Genomic DNA, 20728 nt, shown 5'->3' with positions numbered 1-20728 from the left:
ACTGTCTTGGAAATTAGGTAGATCTACCCAGGCACGGTAGCACTCACCTGTAATTCCAGCACTCTGAGAGGCTGAGGCAGGAGTATCACAAGTGTGAACCCAGCCTGGGCAATTTAGTAAAACCCTGTATCAATGCCAGTACTGGGGAGGCTGAGGCAGGAGGATCCCTACAAGTTTGAGGCCATCCTAGGCTACATAGTTCAAGTCCAGCCAGATCTACATAGTGAGGCCCTATCTTTAAAAAAAAAATAGCTGGAGGTGTAGCTCAGTATAAAGGCCCTGGATTCTGAAATTGCCTTTTTGTTTTCTCCTTAGCTTATATACAATTTAAACATTTTTTGGAGAGGGGCTTGTTTTCAGGGATATTTTGGAAATCTAAATACCACACTAATGTTAGTGATTACATTTTTAGAGTCTCTTTCCTCAAGAGATTTGGAAGCATTGCTCTGTTTAGATGATAGATGGTCATATGAAAGCTTCATTCCAGGCACTCACCCAAGGGACAGAGGTAAGCCTGCCCTGAGGTTCCCCAGATGAGGCTCCAGTCTCACATGGCATTGTGGTAAATTCTTCACAGAGAGGAGAAGATCAGAAATTAAGCAGCATAGAGTCGATTTTATTTCAGAAGCAGGAAGCTGAGACCCAGACCCCCTGGCACACAGCAGGGAAGTGGCTGTGCCTTTCAGCCTGCTGTCTGGGTCTGTGGTCCATCTTCGTGGGCAGGGGGATATTCTCTGCCCCTCAGCTGGCACATCTTGCGGGAGAGCTGGGTACAGTGGCACCTCTGCTGTGCCTCACTTCCCATGTGCTTGTGAGCGGGTGAGGCTGCCTCTGGAGCCCCCCAGTGTTTGTGGGTGCTCTGGAAAACCCCTGCCAGCCCTCACACACCAACTGTGAAATGCAGCTTCAGCACTTGGCTTTGCCACTGCCTGGGGCTTGGGACAGCTCTGGATGTGCATTTGGGAGGCCAGCCCTGTCTTCCTCATGGGCATGGGCTTGGTGGACCTGCTGCTCACTCCCAGGTTTATTCCCGCTGGGCTCTCCCTCTTCACCTCTCCCCTGAGGAACCCCCTCTCCAGTCTGGCCACAGGCCATGTTCCCTTGGAATGGTGTGCAGGTGGTCTTTGATATTTGCTGAAGGAAAGACTCAATAATAAAAATTGTCAGCATTCCTGGAGCCCCATTCAGCACTTTCAGTTAATGAGACATTATGACCTTTGGTTTTTCCCATTATCCAGCTGTCAAACGGAATAAAGCCACATATCCACCTCCCTGAGATGTGGGATGTGCATGCCACTCAGAAGAGATTGTTGTAAGCCTCCAACTACAAAAAGAATGTTTTCCTGAATATTAACAAATTTCAAAAGCTGACACTCATTTTGGTAGCAGCAAAATGAAACTACTTTAATACAGTGTGGCCCAGTTTAAGAGGTGTTTTCTGGTTCTGGAAATGTAGCCATCCTTTTTCTTGATAGGTTTTTATAAAATAACAAACTGGGGGTTATATTTTTCAAGATATCTGTTGCATGAGTGGCTTAAAAATGGTAAAAGATGATTAGCAAGTATCTGTGAGTGAGAGTAACCTGTAAATACGCACCAATGAGTTACCAGATATCCCAGAAAAAGAGGCAGAAAGTTTTGGGAGGGAAGAGGAAGAGTGTGCAAGAATGACACTTTCCCTGGGCTTTGGGAGCTTCTGAGCATTGACTTCCAGCCTCTGCTGGGCTGCTTTTTGCTTCTGGCCAAGGCGTGCTGTGTGCAGTCCGTCCGTGAGTGCCTTTGGTACATGTTTGTAGTCTCAGAAGGTGGATCTCACTCTTCTTTTTATTCATGGGAACTGGAGCTTGAACCCAAAGCATGATCTTTATACTGAGCTACACCATCAGACTGAGAGTGGTTTTAAAATCCTTTCTGCCTACATTTATGCTTTTAAATACGAGAGACACTCGGTTCAAAAGTCCTAGTGTATTAAATACATCTTCAGAGAAATCTCATTCTCATTCTGACTTCCACACCACCTCACCATGCCCTTCAGAGCAATCATTTTCCTTAGTTTTTACTACATACTTCTTGGGACTCTTTGTAAAAAAGTAAGCCAAATGTGTAAATTTTGTTTAACGTAAAGAGTAGCTTACTGGGCATAACCTTGTGCATAATGCTGTTTCACTTAGCTCTGTATCTTGGAACTCATTTCCTGTCAGGGCTTGGAGACCTTCATTACTGTTGGCTGCATAGTACTTGTGTAGGTACACTGTTGTTCACTATCATTCTCTAATGGGCATTTGCTATTAGAAATAATCCCACAATAAACAACTCTGTGCATATAATGTTTCATACTTGTGGAGAGAGATCATCAGTATCTTTGAGAGCTGCATTAGAAGTGTTTCAGACATTCCTGAGTTTCCTTCCTACAGCTATGTCTGAGATGTGCTGTGTGGAACAATTCAGTGCTTTTATTGAACCTTTTGTAGCTTGAAAACACCCAAGTATAATTCACACACACACATACACACCACTCATGCAGCAGGATGCCGAGCTGGAGACCAGGCCTCCCCAAGTCTGTGGTCCTATTGGCATTGGTTGTGATGTCCTCTGGGCTCTCTGTGCCACCCACAGCCCAGCACTGGGGCTGAGGTGGGCAGAGCAGGCTTCTTGGGTAATGTCGGTCAGCCCAGGAGAAGCAGTGCCCAGGTGAGTTTTGCTGTTACGAAGAAGCTTTGTGACTTGGAGGAAGAACCACTAAGGGCCTCAGTTTCCAGATCCATACCTTGGTGTCCCCAGTACTCACACATCCCAGAGACAGTGTGAATCCAAACGTGTAAAAATCATTTGGAAGGAAATATGCTCTCTGAGATGCTATTTTGTCACTATTTCAAGAGTTTGGTGATGTGGGGCTGGGATACCAAAGGGGCATGCTGCTTTGGACCAAGTGACTCTGAGTTCAGGGAGATTCCAGGCAGCAGACTTCTTACTCCGGGTGCCATCTGGGAACCCCTGCCCTTTGCTTTCTGGTTCCTGGACCTACTTCTGCAAGTGGCCCTGAGAAGCAGCCAGGGATCAGAGGGGAAGCGGATCCACTCAAGTTCCTGCAGCCTCTGACCCTGGGGCCAGAAACATTCAGGGGACCCTGCTTCCTGACCATCTGGAGCGTGATGTCAGGCTCTCAGGAAGCTTGCCTCTCTGTGGTGGTGACAGAGAATGCAAATAACCCATCTAGTGTCCCAGGGAAGACGATTCCAGTTTCTAGTTCCTCGTTGGAGTCTAGTGAAATGAGTTGTGATCTGAGATAGAGACCTGAAATTTCTCTTCCTACCAAAATAAATTGATTTCTTTGGCTGTCTGAACTTCATTTCTTGACATGGACAGGAGTTAACCTAGGCTAAATTAAATTCATTTTCCATTAATAAAACTGGGTCACCTTGGGCTGCCTGAATGCTTCTAAAAATCTTAAATCATATTCCAAAAGCGCCAGAGTTTCACATAATTTTCATAAATTATCTGCTATGACACCTCACACCATCACCCACCTGTCTCTCCTGTGCCAGTTTAGATTTGAGGTCAGTTTCTGCCTCATTACAAGGCTGACCACAGCGGGAAGGCACTGAAGAGAGGCAGATCCACTGCGCCCCCCACCTATGTCCCTGCATGGGAGTCTTGCACCATGTGATGCTGGAGCTCTGTTTACACTGAGGGCTGATAAAATGGATCATGGAGGTAGGAGGTTGTGAATCATGAAAGTGGGTGGCCAGAGTGAAATTATTTCAGGAAGCCTTGTGGATCAGAGCACTTTCGCCTCAGAGCTGTTGGTGATACTTGTTGGAGGTGTGTTGAGCCAGGGGTGGCCCCAGAACCTCACCTGCCCTGCCCTGCTTTGCTGTGTGGCTCTGGGAAGGCTTTCGAAGTCCACCCTGTCCCCTCCTCCTCTTCTGTCTTCGTGGGTGAGAGAGCGGGGCCTTGGTTTCCTCCTGCTTGCTGCTGAGTCACCCTGTCTCATGAAGTCTGGCACGCATGGCGCCCCATGGCAATACAGTGGTTTCAATGTGGATTTTGGTGTATTGTGAAGTACAGAAACCTAGAAATGGTAACACTGTGGGAGATGTCTTTCAAAAATAAAACAGGGAGGGAGATAGAAATCTCTGCAGTGCTGTATTTCTTCTGTTCTTTAATAATTGGAAACATAACACTATGGGCATTTTTAAAACTGAAACTGCATTGTAGCTTAGTGGTAGAGCACTTGCCTAGGATATACAAAGCCCTGGGTTTAATCATAGCACCAAGAAAAGACTTTATTTACCTTTTTGATGAAGTGATTGCACTCTATACTTACAGATATGGAACAGTAGAAAAATAATAAGAAAATAGATGTTTCTTTCTCCCCTTAAAATATTTAAAAAGAACTAGACAGTCATGAAAAGAGAGGTGGCCATCCTCTAAATTTGCCTGCTCTGTCGCTCCAGCTTTTCATACTTTGAAGCTGTATCCCTTCTTTATTGCCCTTGTGAGAAGATCTCTGCAGTGTGCAAGGTACTGAGCACTGACCAAGTTTCTTTTGCTTCTATTTCCAGTGCATAGAGGCCAAAAAACACTGCTGGTATTTTGAAGGACTCTATCCAACATATTATATGTAAGTACTTGTGTTTTCCTGTTGGTTTGATTCTGTGCTCATGTCTTTCTCTGGCAATGATTTTCTTGGGTACAGGGCTGGGATAGAGGGTGGGAAAGTCCAGGTGGGGCCCAGCTTTCAGCCCTTGCCCTGGGTTTGATGCTTGCTTCTGCTCACAGATGGTAGCAGCCTTGTCAAGGGCATGGAGCCAGCGCAGGTGAGTCTCTCTGAGGAAGTGAAACACCCTGTGCTTTGCTCTGTGTGGTGAATCAACTCCTGCATGATTGGCAAAAAGGAGCAAGATTTCTGTGGGAGGCAAAAGTTGTTGACTGACATAAATCTTGCTAGCCAAAGGGAACAAGACTCATGACCTTGAGCAAGGCTAGGAAACATTCTGAGCTGAGTTCCTGTGTCTGTGTGTGTATGTGCATGTTTTTGTTTGTGTAAAATCATGATGGTTACTTTCCCCTGAGGTCCCCTCCCCAAGACAGATTTGTGTGGCTGTTGTCTTGGGACACGTTTTACTCCTTCCGGCGCCTACCTCAGCATATGCCAGCCTTGCTCTAATTAAAGTGTCGCTCCACTTTGTTATCGTAGTTCTGATATCTGCTGTGTTAGCCATCAGCTGTGCAGAGCCACCTGCCTGGGTGTCCAGATCACCTCTCCACCATACCATTTATTGTTGATTGTGTTTGGAAGTTCTTAGTTTTTAGTGGAATGTACCAAACCAATTTATCCCCAAAGCTCTGTAATTTTCAGTGTTGGATCTTGTAAACTGTGAGATATTACAGGAGTGCATTTAAATTGTGTTATAGCAGAAACACTTTGTATTCTAGTATATAGGGCAATTGGAGAAGTACACAATATGGTCAGTCCTCCGTATGCAAGAGTACTGCAACCCTCAGTAAACATTTAGAAGAAAATTTATAAAATTGCCTCACTAATAGGCACGTACAAATTCTGTTCTTGTCGTTTCTGCCCAACAGCACAGTCTAACTGCTGCTTACCTTGTCTTAGGTGTTCTAAGTAATCCTGGGGGCCTTGGGTTTTGCTGGGAATGTGCACAGGTTCTATGGGACGGCAAAGCCATTGTATAAAGAGTTTGGGAGCCCCAGGGGTCCTGGAACCAGTTTCCTCAGACACCCCGGGATGATCGCAGTGATGAAAAGGATTGTTCCTTAGGATGGACATGTTTTGCCCTGGCCCCTCTCAAGAAGAGCTTTGTGGGAGGAGGAAGCTACCCATCTGGAGAGCACAGGCAAACTGGCAGTGTCTTGGCTTCACCTCACAAGCAGGCATTGTGGATGCCCAGTCTTGGGGCCTGGCAAAAAGCCCTTGCAGCTGCAAGAGACAAAACCCACTTAGAAAATGAAGCAGCAGCATAAGGACTTGACTCTAATTATATAGTTGTCAGGTTGAGGATAAGTGGCTATGGGATAATGGAGGTAAAATATTTTGGTTCTTCTCAGTGTAATGAATTTCTGTTGGTAAGTTCAGTTTCTTGGATAAACATGAATATTACCCACCTCTTCCGGGAGTTCTTTCTTGGAAACATACATTTCTCCTGCCGTTTGGCCGATCAGCTTTGTCAGAATTTTGGGAATCAGATTCTGATTCCCAGAGGGTTGGGAATCAGGGGCTGTTCTTGTATTTGCTCTTTCACGTGTTCTTTTATGCATTTGTGTGTTCACTACATGTCCTGAGAGTGCTTTTGCACTGACCTGGAGAGGGAAAAGTTTGCCTGCTCTGTCACTCAGACCTGCTGGCCTAGTTTCCTCTCACCTCCGTTTCCCTCTGATAAGGGGGAGAAGAATCCTGGCATTGTGCTGTGCCCCAGTGTGAGCTCATGCCTAATACCAAGCACTGGAGGACCCCAGCCTCGAGCGCCAGCCCTCTTCCCCTGCCATGTCCTTTCTGTCGCCACTTTCTGGAGCCCTTCCTTGGAACAGCCCTTGCATTGCTTATCTGCACCAGCACAGACATTTATTTCCACCTGATCTCCTTTCTGCCTTTTTGCACATCAGTCCTCATTGCCTTCTTCATTTTCAGACCAGTGCCTTAAATCCTGGAATTTCTTATGCCCAGCCTCACCCATTCCTAGATGTCAAGTCCACCTTTTTCCTTCTGGTCCCTGCCACACCATTGCCTTGACTCGCTTGGGGGCTTATACCCTTGTGCCTATGCAGTGCCTACCCAGGATGTTTATCCTTGTGTTTGAGAAGCTCAGTTTCTGCCAACTTGATTTCTCATACTCTGGTATCCTGTCCTTAAGCACAGATTTTAAGCACAAGGCCCCCAAATATTATAGCTCAATTATTTGCACTTTGTTAGTGGAGGTGTAATTCAGCTAGCAAAATTAACCATTTTAGAGTGAGCCATGCAGAAGGCATAGTAGGGTCATGGTTGCACCAAAGTCACGCATGACATCTACACTCCCACAGCTACATGGGTCTCTGTGACATGGGTTCCTAAGATGAGTTCTAGAACTACACCTGCCCCTCCTCTGCACACATGAGGGATGCCGGTGTCCTGACACAGCCCTGAGCTGGTGTGCTGCCAAAGAGAAGAGCTGCTTTTTCTCTTCTGGCCACCAACATGCATGGCACGGCCCATCCACACCCTGATGGGTAGAAGCAGTCAACACTCAAGTTCTCCTGTGCCTGCTTCCCATCAAGTTGGGGTGATGAAGCATTTCCACTTAAGAAGAATGCTTAGCTAGATTCTGCACCATCCAGCCCTGTCTTGGCCGATGGTAGAGTAGCCACAGAAAGGTCCTGAGTCCCACTAGAGGTGCTTGGGGCTGCAGCAGACCTCCTCGCCTGAGGGTAAGTCTCCTAAAGCTAACTCCAAGGCTGCTGCCTGGTGTGCACTGATGCTGGTGCTGGGAAAGGAGCTCCTGTCCAGTCCAGACTCACTGTCTCCCAGAGCCTAGACAGGGCCCAGTGTCCAGCATCGTGGCATGCTGGCTGCCCACTAGACTTGGCCTTGCCACCCATGTAGTGTACGAGGTGCTGTCCTGCAGCAGTGACAGTGTACTTCATTCATGTGGCCCACAAGTACCTGTGGAGTATCTGTTGCTGTGGTGCACAGGACTGGGGAGATGCCTGGCCTCAGGGAGCTGCAGTGTAATACTGAGAGACTGATAGTGATTTTGAAGCATCTGTGATACTACACTAAAAGCCTACAGATCTCATTTAAAAAATGCATTTTCAGTATATTGCACCTGTCATTTCTCCCGTGTAAAGTGTTTTATATAAGATTTTCAAAAACACACAATTCCTTAAAGATGTGTCGGCATGAGGTAGCTTTCTTCTATGCTGTGATAAGTGGAGCACCTCCTCCCTGCAAAAGTTACATTTCCAATGATATTTCTGCTTCAGATTATAACTCACCCTGTGGAATTCACTAGGGAGGGAACGTCTAGATTGCAAATTTGTCTTAGAGATTTTATTCTCTTCTATATGAAAACCCAGTTTCATTTTGTCTCTGTGGAAATTCCATCTGATGCTCCTCCTCTTGCCAGTCCCCAGATTGCATTCCAGCAGCCTGGTTCTTAAGCTTAGAGAGCCTCATTTTTTTTAATGATACTTTGGTCTCCCTGGAGCTTCCCAGACATACAGGATTACTCTCAGCCTGTTCTGATTTCTTAATGCTCAGTGCTGTCACTCTTTATGCCCTCCCTTCATCAAGGTTTTTTTGTTTCTCTTTACTTTCTTACTTTACCACTGCTGAGCTGGGAGACAGCATGTGTATTTGTACAAACAAAATATCCTCTGTATTTTTGAAGAAAAAGCCCTTTGGGGTCCACACAGAAAAGCAACATGTATCTCAGACCTTCCATTATTTTTCCTTCCTTCCGGTCCTTCACTTTGCAGTACTCTTTTCCTTTTCCTGCTCTTTGGAGAGCTCTTAATTAAATGAGCCATCTTTGTTCTTTGGTTGAGGGCTTATTAGGTGAATCGTCTTAGAAACAATGGTATTTAAAAATAGCAAGTAACTACATGGCCTTTCCAAACGTGGTCCCTCTGCTTGACCCCCACTGTTGCCCTTCACTCCACCCCTTGGTCTGAGACCTGGGGCACAGACAGGAAATGAGAAGAGGGTAGAGCCTGGCCAAGGAGCCTGGCCTGGGGCTGGCATACATGGACCCCAAAGAGCTCTGCAAAAGCACAGCAGGCAAACAAAGGTGGCATTTATCAGAGAAGAAGAGCAACATGCACTCACACACCCGGGAAGCAGGAAGCTCTATGACCATCTCCCTGTCCGGTGGCAAGGTGCCCCTGTCCCTCATGGTTCTGCAGCTATGCTCTCTGGCCCGGGCGAGGGAGTCCAGCTCACCTTGCCCTTGCTGAGGAGGGACTGAGCCACTATGTGACTGTAGCTCTAGCTGTCTCTGAAGAAAATGCGTTCACACACCTGCTGCCCTGGGTTCTGCAAGGTGCCAGTGGCACCATGTGTGTGTGTGCAGTGTCTGTATTGTCACCTGCACCTACAGCTTCTTTGTAGAAGATGCTGAGGCTTTGGTTGCTGGGGTCTGTGACCAGAAGTGATTGGATTTAGACATTGTGATTCTGCCCCAGAGGACAGGCCTGCCCAGTGTGGGGAACCCTCCTAGCCTGTCTCCAGGACCTGCCAGACATTACCTGGGTGTTCTCTGGGTTCATGCATGGACACCTCGTGGCCATAACTGACCCCAGTGGGCAGTGGGAGTCTCTCAGGCCAGGAATAAATATTTCTACAAGAAACATTGTATTTTCTACTGAAGTGTGCAGCCCAGGTGCTCCTCTCCTCTCCACCAGCTTTGCCTGTTGGACACACAGAGCCTGGAGTGAGGAGATGCAGCCAATGGGGCCACCCTGTGCCAAGCACTTCCCACCAGGAGGGCAGGATGAGCCAGGGGCCCATGGTGAGAATCCCCTCCTTCCCATCCTAGTAAAGAGCACTCAGTAGCCTCTTCCTCACTTTCTTACTGTTGCTGAAATAGAACTCCATGATGTCTTCTTCCCAGACTAGGGCTGCTCTCTGGGCACCGTGTGTATCGTACTAACCCAAGGCATTTAGCACCTGTTTAGTAAGGGAGCAACCTGGGGCCAGAGCCAGGCTGGAGCGGGCAGGGCCACTGCTGGCAGCACCCACTGGTGACAGACAGTGTTTCGGGGCTTGGAGTCAGGAGCCCTCCTCCATCCAGTGCTGCTGCCAGATTGCTGTGTGGCCCTGGGGACTCTCCTACCCTGTCTGAACCTCAGGTCCCTGTGCAGCACAATCTGAGGTGTCACCTGCTTATTCCATGGCACTGTCGCTGTCCGCTCAGGATAACTTACAGCCTAGGAAATCAAAAGTGAATCATAGACCAGGTGTGTAGTTATAGCAGAGACAGCAAGCTGAGATGGACTGTGGTCATTACAGGCCCAAGCCTGCTGCCTCCTAGTTCCTGTTGCAGCAGAGTCCCCTGCAGGTATGGTACTGACTGCACTGTGGGAAAGGTACTAGCCCAAAGGTGGACCATGGACAGGTCTCGAAGCTGTGTCCTCACCCTGGTCTAGACGTTGAGGATCCTGAAACATTATGTTAGGTAATGAGCTGGGGTTTTCTCCCTGGCAGGTACACAGCTGTTTGTTCAGATGATGACTTCTCATGCCAGAGAAAGCTGGTGGCAAAGGAGCAAGAGCCGTGCCCTGCATAATGGAAATGGCTTTGATGTCCCCTGAAAAACTGAGGGTCACTTAGAAAGGATTGAGCTTCTTGGCTAGACCCCAGTGATTTGAAAGAATGAATAATTCCATGACCCTCTAAAGATTGGGCAGGTAGAAAAAATTTTACCCCAAAATGGTTCACTTTCCTCTTTTCTTAGAATGCTGGGAAAACCTCAGACCACCCTGACTGAATTTGCCAGTGTGTAACAGACAACAAGGGGTGCTGGATCATTGTCCTGGGCCTGCAGCACCTTTGGGTCCTTTGCTCGATGGGTCCCATCTTTGGCTGCCCAATGATGGAGCAGAGGGTCAAGACTCAATGGCTGTGGGATTCTGTTGCTTTGTCTGAGCTGTTAGTTCAGAGCTCCAAGGTGTGATCGAAAAAAACCACAGTGGATGTTTAAAATTTAAAAACGTATTACAGTAAGAGACATATTGCCATGAATTCTCAAAATCTTTCCCCTCACTTCAGGCACACTCATACCATTGTTTTTTGCCACTCTCTGGAGTAGTTTTGGAATCCTCTTTCCTGAGTGTCTTTAGCCTCAGTGTCCTGGCTGCCTTGATGTCTGGAATCCATTCAAAACACTGACCTTTCATGGTTATTTTGACTTTGGGGAAGAGAGCCAGAAATCACACAGTGCCAGATCTGGAGAATAAGGTGGATGAGGCCACAGTGTCATGTTTTTCTGAGTCTGCCTGTTACTTGGCGGCAGGCAGTAGTCATCATTTTTACCACACTTTTGTAAAGATGCACACTCTCCAGAAAGTGGCGAGAAGGATGGGTTAAGTGTGTCTGAAGCAAAAAGGAGTGGAGTTTTTTTCAGTTGGGGTGGCAGTGTGTTTATTACTAAAATAATTTTTAAAATTTAAACATTCACAACATATTTTGATCATACCTCATAAGTACCTTTGAGGAAAAGAAGGCGGAGAAACTTTTTTGACATCAACTGCCGGTAGGAAATTCACAACCTGCCTCACTAAAGGGAGAAAATGGTAGTAATCATGTGGATGATCAAACAAGAGGAAAGATAGGACACAAGAAATAGATGTAGCCAGGCTCGTGACATGTGCCTATGGTCTGCATACTCTGGGAGGTTGAGGCAGGAGGATTACAAGTTCAAGCCCAGCCTGGACAACTTAGTGACTTAATTAGACTTATCTCAAAAAAAAAAAAATCAGTAAGGGCTAGAGATGTAGCTCAGTATGAAGGTCCTGGGTTCAGTTACCTGTACTGTACAGCAAAAATGAAGAGAGGAAGGAAAAAGAACCTGAAGCAAGAGACAAGTCCACAAGGCTCCTGCACATCCAGGTCCCTCTTACTTCAGATCAGAGCTAAAGGAGGGGCTGCAGGGCAGGAGTGACGGGAAGCCAAAGGTTCGGCAGTCAGGCCTGCCCTGGAGAAGTCTGAGGTCCTAGAGGTTGTCCACCACTGGGCAGTCTGCTCTTGCCAGTGCTTCTCTCCTCTGCCTGTGAGCCTTGACTAGGGATTCCAGCCCTGTTCCCAGCACCCTGTTGGCTGGTGAGACTTCTAAGGCCTCCTGGTAGCCCATGCAGTCGTCTCTTGGGTTTGTCTCTGTGTGAATAATCAATGCTATGAGTGACTGAAGTGTTTCTCAGAAGTATCAGATCCAGAGCCCAGAAGCAAAGTGTTCAAGGTCAGCTGCACCGGACTGCTGGAGGGAGAGCTGCCAGGGCTGGACCAAGTGTCCCCGGCACAGGGCCAACTGTGACTAAGAGGATAGCAGGGTGTGCACCCCTCTTGACTGTGCAGGGGGACACTGTGCCCGATGGCTGTGCTGCCCGCAGCACTGAGGACTTGGGGGTGTGAGGGGTGGAGCAGCCTCTGTGGCTTCCTCCACACTCCCTTTCTAAGCCTGCTCTTCTTTTCCACCTGGAGAGATGAGGGGCTGGGCACAGTCTTGGCTTGCAGTTGGAGGAAGGCTTGGGGAGTCTGGGCTGGAGACAAGTATTCTAAAACTGAAGCAGAATTTCTTTTCTCCCTGGGCTCTTCTTGTTGAGCTTATCAGTGAAAATTTTGGGTGTACGTTAGTGTTATGGTTTAGACCTAAAATGTCCCTCCAAGTCTCAGGTATTCAGAGGTGGGATTTTTGGAGGGTGACTGGATCATTGGGTGCTGTCTATGTGGGAGATGATCACTGGGGCATGACCTGAAAGGGCGTGTTCTTGCCCCCAGCTCCTCCCTTCTCTTGCCGCCTCTCAGCTACCCTGGGTTGAGTAGCCTATGGCCCCCACGCAGAGCCTTGTACCATGTGTTTCTGCCATGGACCCAAACAGCCATGGACTGAATTATCTGAAAATCGTGAGCCACAATAAATCTCTCCTCCTCTGAGTTTCAGGAGTCCAGTGTTTTGACTCAGCAATGGGAAAGTGAATGCTTACAGGCAGAGACATTTTCTTCCCTGGAACAGAGAGGAAGATTTCACTGGTGATCTTATGTATATATTTTCATTAACTGTGTAGTATGAAATTTTTCTAGGTTTGTGTACAAGTAACTTTGTAACTTTGTTCTATGTGGTAATGATGGAGTATTCCCCAAGGATTGCCATCATTCACTTTCACATTCCCCTCTAATTCCTGTTAGTTCAGGTACAATTTGGGGGCAGTGTTCTGTTTTTTAACTATCAAAGGTTCACAGTTCCTTTTTTGTGTTTTTAAAATGTGAAGCAGTGCTCTCAAACAAACTCCCAATATTCATTTGGCAGTGAGAACAGACTTGAGCAGACATGAGGCTATTTATAATCTTTTCAGAATTCCACTTGGTATGATGTTTCATGTATTTAAGGCAGACCCCGCTGGTGGCATTATGTAATACATGGTGTTGCATATCTTATCATTCATAACTCCTCGCAGTGCTGATCACCAGGAGTTTGGGAGGATGACAGTATGCCTTTCCTTAGTAAAGACCATCCTACATACTGCGCATTTATGTGCTAGAACTATTTTGTGTAATAGTGAATTAGAAAAACTAGAATAGCTGAATCAAAGAGAATGCTGTTTTCACTTTCATAAGCCTTCCCTGAAGGCTGTTGTGATGCCCTTGGTGTGGGCTTGGTGTGGAAGAGCACCCTCTTCAGCTCCACGAGAGCAATCCTGGGCTCTGTACTCCGAGTTTTCATGTGAGTTAGAGAATTGCTCCCATCTGTGGCAAGTCCTTTCTGCTACAGCATAGGTTCTGGTTAGGACAGAGCCCTGACATCATGACAGGAACTGTGGAAAGAGCTGGGCTGGACACCGAGGAACGAGCTGAGCTGGCCCTTCGGCACATGTCTGGAGTGGATGACGGATGCCTTCAGCAGTTCATGCCGATAGTGCATAGTGTATAGTGAGAACTGTGCAAATGAACTGGATCCTGCAAAGGGAGGACAGTGCATGTGGGAAGGGACTTCAGAGCTGGTTGCCGAAGCATGAGGGGTAGGTTAGAGAATGTGGGAAGCAGGAAAGTACACAGCCTTTTGGGGAGGCAGGAGGCCTGACAATTGTAGCTGGGCTGTTCAAAGGTAAGGAGGCAGGAAATGGACACTCACCAATCCCTTTGATTTGTTAATTAGAACATTTATAATAAGCACTTATAATACTTTCTTCCATGGTAGAAATAAAAGTAGAATTTTCTTGGATCTGTCTGTCCTGTATGTCACTCTAAGTATAGCAGTTGGGTTTATGCACATTTGAGAAGCTGTCTGGGGGCAGTAAATGTGTCTCCAGAGGACTCGCCTTCTCAGAATCCGAGTCAGGCCTCAGCAGAGCCACTGTGGTCCTCTTCCTGAAAGCTCGGGAGTGCTTGACTTTGTCATGCTGGCCAAAGGAAAGATACAGGATCATCCAGAAAGGACTGTGTGTCTCATCAGACAAGCACCACCCTGCCAGTCACAGAAACCACCACCTGTCAGACCAGGCAGGAAGATCCTGACGTTCACATGGTCAGCTGAGGTTGACAGAAAAAGAGAACCATCAGTGTCGGTCTGTGAAACTTTTGACTTGATAAACAAATAAAAGACATAAAACCTTGTGTTTGGAGAGATGAAAATTCTTTTTTTTAATGAACAATATTAAAAACTGATCAAAGCATGTCATTCACTTTGCTTATGGAGGTGATGTTTAGATTTATAAAATTGTATACATTAAAAATGGGAAGCTCTTTGTATATAATTTATACCTCAATAAAGCTTAAAAACTTATCAGAAAAGTCCAACAACCACACCTACCCCTGCCCCAGCCCTGACACATACTTGATGGGGGCTAAGAAAGGAATAACAAGCAGGAAGCCGCACCTTAGCTCCTTGGTTCTGAGTCCTGGGTGTACCAGAACCACCTGAGGGATGATGCCCAGCTTCTAGGCACAGGTGTGCTTGGAAGCTGCCTTCAATTTCCACATGGTCATTGCAGAGAGCCCCCATCTCCCAGAACGCTGCACAGAGCAACCCGCTTGGAGCTGAGTCCCAACCAACTTCCTCTTCCTTGCCTGAGTCAAGTCACATGTGAGGGCTCTGGAGCTGGGGATTAATGTGCTTCTTTTCTCTGATGAAAAGATCTTCCCATATTGGAGTCCTAAAGGCAAGGCTACAGATGCCATTTATCCATAATGAGGCTGGAAATAATTATTTTAAATTGTCTGTTCTAGGGAGGCAGAATTGGAGGTGAGGGCAGATGTTCAGACAGATGCAGTGTTGGGTAAGAGATGGGTGTGGTACCTTGATGGTCATCTGAGAAGTAATATAGCATGTGAGTTAGAAGGAAGATACTGCAGTGATCACAGACCCAGGAGAGAAGAGGGGTTTGTGCATCCTTCTAGATGCAGGCTGGTGGACCCGGCACTAGAGTGACAGGGACTTTTGTGAATTCTGTAGGTGATTAATAAATAAAAGGTTTGGGTCTTCCCTTCTAATGTCCTATCTGGTTGGTCTTGTTTTCATCAGTGGAACTATAAAACCCAGACACCTGTGATTTGACAGTGTTCTCGGGTGACATGGAGATACTTGTGAGTGTCTTGGCTGATAAGATGAAACATCTGGTCTAAACAGGCCAGTTGGATGGGTTGGTTACTGGTACATGAATAGCTACATTTACAAAATTATGTTTAGTGAGATCTCAACAAGGAACAAAGGTCTGTAGTGGAATTCACCTGTGAATTCCTTGTCCACATTTTGTCATTGATTTGAATAAAGATTTGGAAGACTTGCTGTGGCATTGATATTTTTGAGTTGTGGAGAGTGGAGGTATTGATCTGTTTTCTCTTCCTCCTTCCTTCTCTCCCTTTCTTTCTTAATTAAAATATAGCTTGTGTACAATAGAATTCACTTTCCCAGTCTTTTTTCCAGATCGTGAAAACAATCCGTCTCATCTCAGCAGATGGGTAGCTGTGAGCTGGGCCATGGCCTGGTGCTCCTCCTCCTCCCTCCTTTGCAGCCTGCACTACTGATCTCCTCTCACTGAGCCAGGACTTGTTTTGCTGTGCAGCCTTCTCTCTTCCTCTTCCTTTGATCTGCTCCCTCCAGACATCCTGCTGGGCTTTGGGAAGACCTCTGGTTTTGGGTCCCAGCTTCAGATTATGAGAAGATTCCATTGCATTTTCGGGCCCAAGTCTCGTCCCCATCTGACCTGACTGTGGTGCCATTGTGTCTGCCAGTGAGTCATTGCTGATGAGCAGTGGGCTGTGTGGCAGTGGGGATTCCTGGGTCCTAGTAAGACTGAACTCATTCATCATTTAAATGACAGAAACTGGATAGAAATCCAGACAATCCTGTGGAATGTCTTGAGTGACAGAATGAGCTCCTGACAGGGTGAAATAATTGCTAGGTTTATATAACTTTGGAATTTTTTATGGCTAAATATAAAGCCCTATATTTAGGTCCTCAAGCCCTACTGGACCAGTATAGGAATAAGAACACAGAACTCACCAAGAAAAGCTTGTGTGTTTTAGTTGATGGAGAGTTCATCTTGATTCACCTGTGTTATGGATGTAAAAACCTTACTAATTTTGAGGCCAACCAAGTGTGGAAATGGGAGCAAACTGAAGATGGGAAACGAGATTGTGCCTCAAGTAGGTGTAGTCTCCTGCAGGAGAGACGGTTGGGGAAACGCGAGTTCCTTCAGACACTGAAAAGAAGTGGCTTTGTAAGTCCACTGTCAGACCAGTGGGGGCTGGTGCTGGGAGAGTGCCTGCCACCCGAGTGCATGCGTTGGGGACCCTGCCCTGGGAGCGGACAGCCCTTGGTGGGGACCTGGATGGCAAGGCCTGTCACTAGATGTGGCTGGGCTGGGTCCTTACTAGAAGTAAGACCCAGAGTTCTTCAGGGTTTTCAGAGGAGATTTGCCCCAGATGTTGAGTGGACCAAGGATCAGCCTTTCTCTGCTCTGTCTGCTGAGCTTTGCTTATCCTGTGGAATTTTCTACTCAAGCCCCATAAGTCTCTGTGCTTCATTTTTCCCTATAGCCCAATTTCTCATAGATAGTTGACTAAAGGCCTCTTATAATCCTCTGTTTTTCCTGATTCTAGCTCAGGAAGCCTGCAAGCATTCACCATGAGCTCAGCTCTGTGAGAAAATGCCGAGGCTAATGAATAGTGTAAACAGTGGCCCTTACATCAAAGGAAGAGTAGCACAATTGAGGAAACTAGCGCCACTGTCAAAGTAAGGCACTTGGGACTGGACAGGAAAGAGAGGTCACTGTTGGGACAGGTATGAGAAGAATGGTCAGCTGAGAATCCTCCAGGTGGGGAAATGATTGAATATTAAAGGGGATACTGTTGACAGAAAATGATTTAAAACTTTTAAATTTTCTTTTTTGCCACACCCTGTCATTTAGCACCCCCCCAAAATTATGCTGCTTGTGATACCTGTACCTGCATCTAAATATTCTCTCATGTTGTAGTTGTTCCACCAGGTGAGAGATGATTTTTTATAAATTGGGTTAAATGTAATCATGACGACTTCACATCTGTCTTACTTTGGACTGCTGTAACAGCACCAGCAAGTGGTGGCTTAAACAACAAACTTTTATTCCTTGCTGTTGTGGACGCTGTAAGTCCACAAGCCAGGGCTGTCAGAACTATGTCCAAAGCGGTCTCTTACTGGTTTGTAGACAGCCAGTCTCCTCATTGTGTCTTCACATGGTAGAGAAGAGACAAAGCTCTCTCCAGCCTGTGTGTGGTGTGCAGTGTGTGTGTGTGTGGGGGGGGTGGTGGTGTGTGTGTGAGTACTGAATCCAAGGCCTTCATACTGAGGTGTATCTCCCAGCTCTCCTGTTTTTTTTTAAGGCACAGTCTCACTGAGTCTCTTAAGTTGCCCAGGCTGACCTCAAACTTGTAAGCTTCCTACTTCAATCTTCCAGAGTGGTGGGATTGCAGACATGCAACATTATTCCCAGCTATCTTGCCTCTTCTTATAAAAGAAGCCTTCTTATAAAAGAGGGCTCCCTTTTTATGACCTGATCAAGGCCCTGCCTCCTAATACCATCCTAGTGATTTCAGCATATGAATCTGGTGGGGGGACACAGTCCATAATGACACCACATGATATACCAACATGCCAACATTTGGTTATTTTAAAATAGAAGTATTTTGTGACTTTCTTAGCATTGAATATTTCGTGGCTTAATATAGCAGCCTTTTCAACTTTTGAGACTTGAGACCCGAAGTCTCCGAATAGATGTGTACAGTGTTAAGAAGACACGCTTATTTCTTAGTCTGAACTCTCTTAAAGGGACTGTGCTGTTATATCACACTACAGTGACACATTCATCACTGTGGCTGGCATGCTCCTAGACATCTCGTCCTTTTATGTTCTGCATGCTAGGGACTATGTCACTAATTCTTGCCTAAGAGAGAGCAAGATGCCCTGATTTCAACTTTTCAGTATGCTGAGTTACAGGTCAACAGCACTCCAAGGGGACCACCCCATTGTTGGACCTCAACAGAGATTTGCTCTTGGTCATAGTGTATAGTGAGGAGGCCTGGCTGGCAGGAAATACTTCCGGGGGCCCATTTCTGCCCAAATATGGGCTCTTTCCACACTTACAGGATGCTGTGTATTTCAGAGCCCTGGGCCTATAATTAGCTGTGCTCAGGGTGGATTTGGTTAAGAGTGATGTTTGTTCTTTTCTACCACAAGTCTCAGAATTTGTGCATCTGGCACACAGTAGAACACAAAGGAAAATCTCACTCTTTTGTTTCTATCCTGATCTTCTGATCTGTTCTGCATCAAGTTTAGCCTTGCTGACGTCTTTTGGAACACAGATGCCATCATGAGGCTTAGGGCATGAGCAGCATTAGACTTGACATATTGACAATTGGCTTATTTAGTGTGTTTGGTGCCTGGTCTTGTTTGCTGCTTTTAATTAAGCACAATGTTAGAGTTAAAATTTTGTTTATAATCACAGCTATTTGAAATATCAGCAGGCGTGTGCTTAATTCTTCAATTTGCCAGCAGCTTCATTGAAAGAAAGCAGCAGAGGGAAAGGGATAAGAGTGTCACCCCTGGGTAATTGTGTTCTCCTTCTGAGGGGCTGGCACTTCTCAGCAGCACGCCAAGAGCTGGGCCAGAATTGCAGATGAGCCTCAAGGATGCTCAGCTGGAGAAAGCAGGCTCTGTGTGGAGGGAGGAAAGCAGATAGTCAGTTGCCCGTGTGTATTTGCTCTTGTTGTTTCAAAATTGGGCCCTGCAAAGTGAGTTTGAGTACTTGAGTGTTGGTTCACCAGCTAAGAGGAATTTGAATCAGAACTTGCAATCATTTATGTGCCTAATACTCTAAAACAGATGCTTTCTCAGGAGAGGTGAGTGGTTTATATACATCACGTCCTTAAATACTTTAGTAGATACATCTGATCTCTCAGAATTCTAGATCAGGGTCTCTAAGTGTGTAAAAAGGCTAGATATTTTTTATGCTTCCTGTAACACAGGAAAATGGATGCTGCAGGGCTTCAGAACAGCAAATGTTTCCCTACAAGTTGACTGTGAAAATGAAGCATTTGAATAAATCAGCTCCTGAAAGATGATTCCATCACTAAATTTACTTCTATATACCTACTATCCCCCACTGCTCATGCCTCTGTGTGTGTGTGTGTGTGTCCTACCCCTCTCTCTTTATGGTACTGGATATTAAGCTTCAGGCCTTTACATTGAGCTACATTACAGGTGTGTGCTGCTGTCCTCATTTACCAGATTCATAGTTAGCAGTATCAGATGGCCTCCAAAGTCCTTCAGCCCTGGCTGTGCCCAGAGCTGAGGCAGCTGTCATTATAGTTGAGGGTAGAACCCAGGGAGAGGGACACTGAGAACACATCATGGTTGCAAAGGGTGGTGCAACAAGGGAAATGGCCTTGGACGAATAGCCCAGCCTGGTGCCTAAGTGTTGGCTTTGTTCTGCACCCTCCTTAGCCACCCTGCCCTCCTTCAGTGAGCACAGTGTGCTCCCTCATAAGAGTGCATGAGAGTCGCCCTTCAGAATTTGATCATTGCAGGATATTAAATAGTAGAATTACAAGCAACTATGGCAATAGCCCAGTCAGAGAGCAGGCAAGACCAGAAAAAGATGTTAGCTGAACACTATTAACAGTGGAAAGTGACTCAGAGTCAGGGGTTTAGACCTGAGGCCAACTGGAGCTTCCCAGGAGAATGAGGGAAGCTGGGGCCGATTCCAGCAGAACTTCAGGCTGTCCATGTCTGGCTTTGGGTTATCCCACCAGCAGCTTTGAAGACACACGCTGTGTGGACTGCCTCAGACACACACAGGGCTTTTTGCCTGATGGCGAAACGATGCATGTTGCTCTCTGATTTTTTTTTTTTTTTACTTTCGTTTGTTTATTATTTCATTGGTGTAGAAAACATTTTATTCCCTTTAGGATTTTAGGGCTCAGTCCAATGACTCAAACACATGACACATTTATGTTCTCAGAAAGGGAGGATTGAAGTAAGAAAGGAGGCTGACAAAACAATAAATTACAGATCTTGCATCTTCTACAGAACCTACATCACACTCTAGGTATTGGGAGTTATGATTTTTCTTACCATGCAAATTCCAACCTCTACCTTAAAAATCAGTTTGGCCCACATATTTCTACCTTACTCCTACACTTATTTGAATCCTGCGGGTCATTCAAACCAGCCTCAAGCCCTGACTTTTCACTGACTTTATCCCACCTACCCAGCAACTGTCTTCCTGTGCTCTCTGATTTTTATAAGCTGATTTTTACCCTTATCCAATGCAACCAATTAAGTCAAATACACATTCTGCCAGTGAGTTCACAACAGCTGGGCAGCACTGTTCCTGGCGTATCTACATTGTAAGTGAAGGGGATCATCCAGACCAACATCATACTTCTACCTAGTGTCCTCTTCAGCATATTATTTCAGAACTTTAATGATTTCTGTGCTTGCTGTGGAATGATATAGGCTTTTCTGGGAACATTTGTGGT

General features: G+C 46.2%; 1 protein-coding gene across 1 annotated transcript in view; it reads left to right on the top strand.

The window, feature by feature from the left end:
• The window catches only part of Vopp1 (VOPP1 WW domain binding protein), an 80415-nt gene that overhangs the window by 38432 nt on the left and 21255 nt on the right, over positions 1-20728 (top strand). The window contains exon 2 of the mRNA XM_033764937.1: positions 4566-4624. Within this exon, the coding sequence (XP_033620828.1) occupies positions 4566-4624 (59 nt within the window). The remainder of the gene's footprint in view (positions 1-4565; positions 4625-20728) is intronic.

Source organism: Fukomys damarensis, unplaced genomic scaffold, assembly GCF_012274545.1.
Source record: "Fukomys damarensis isolate Sample0158 unplaced genomic scaffold, DMR_v1.0_HiC HiC_scaffold_17, whole genome shotgun sequence".
Taxonomy (NCBI): domain Eukaryota; kingdom Metazoa; phylum Chordata; class Mammalia; order Rodentia; family Bathyergidae; genus Fukomys; species Fukomys damarensis.
Note: the sequence above shows the minus strand (reverse complement) of the source record. Positions and strands in the feature narration are given on the sequence as shown.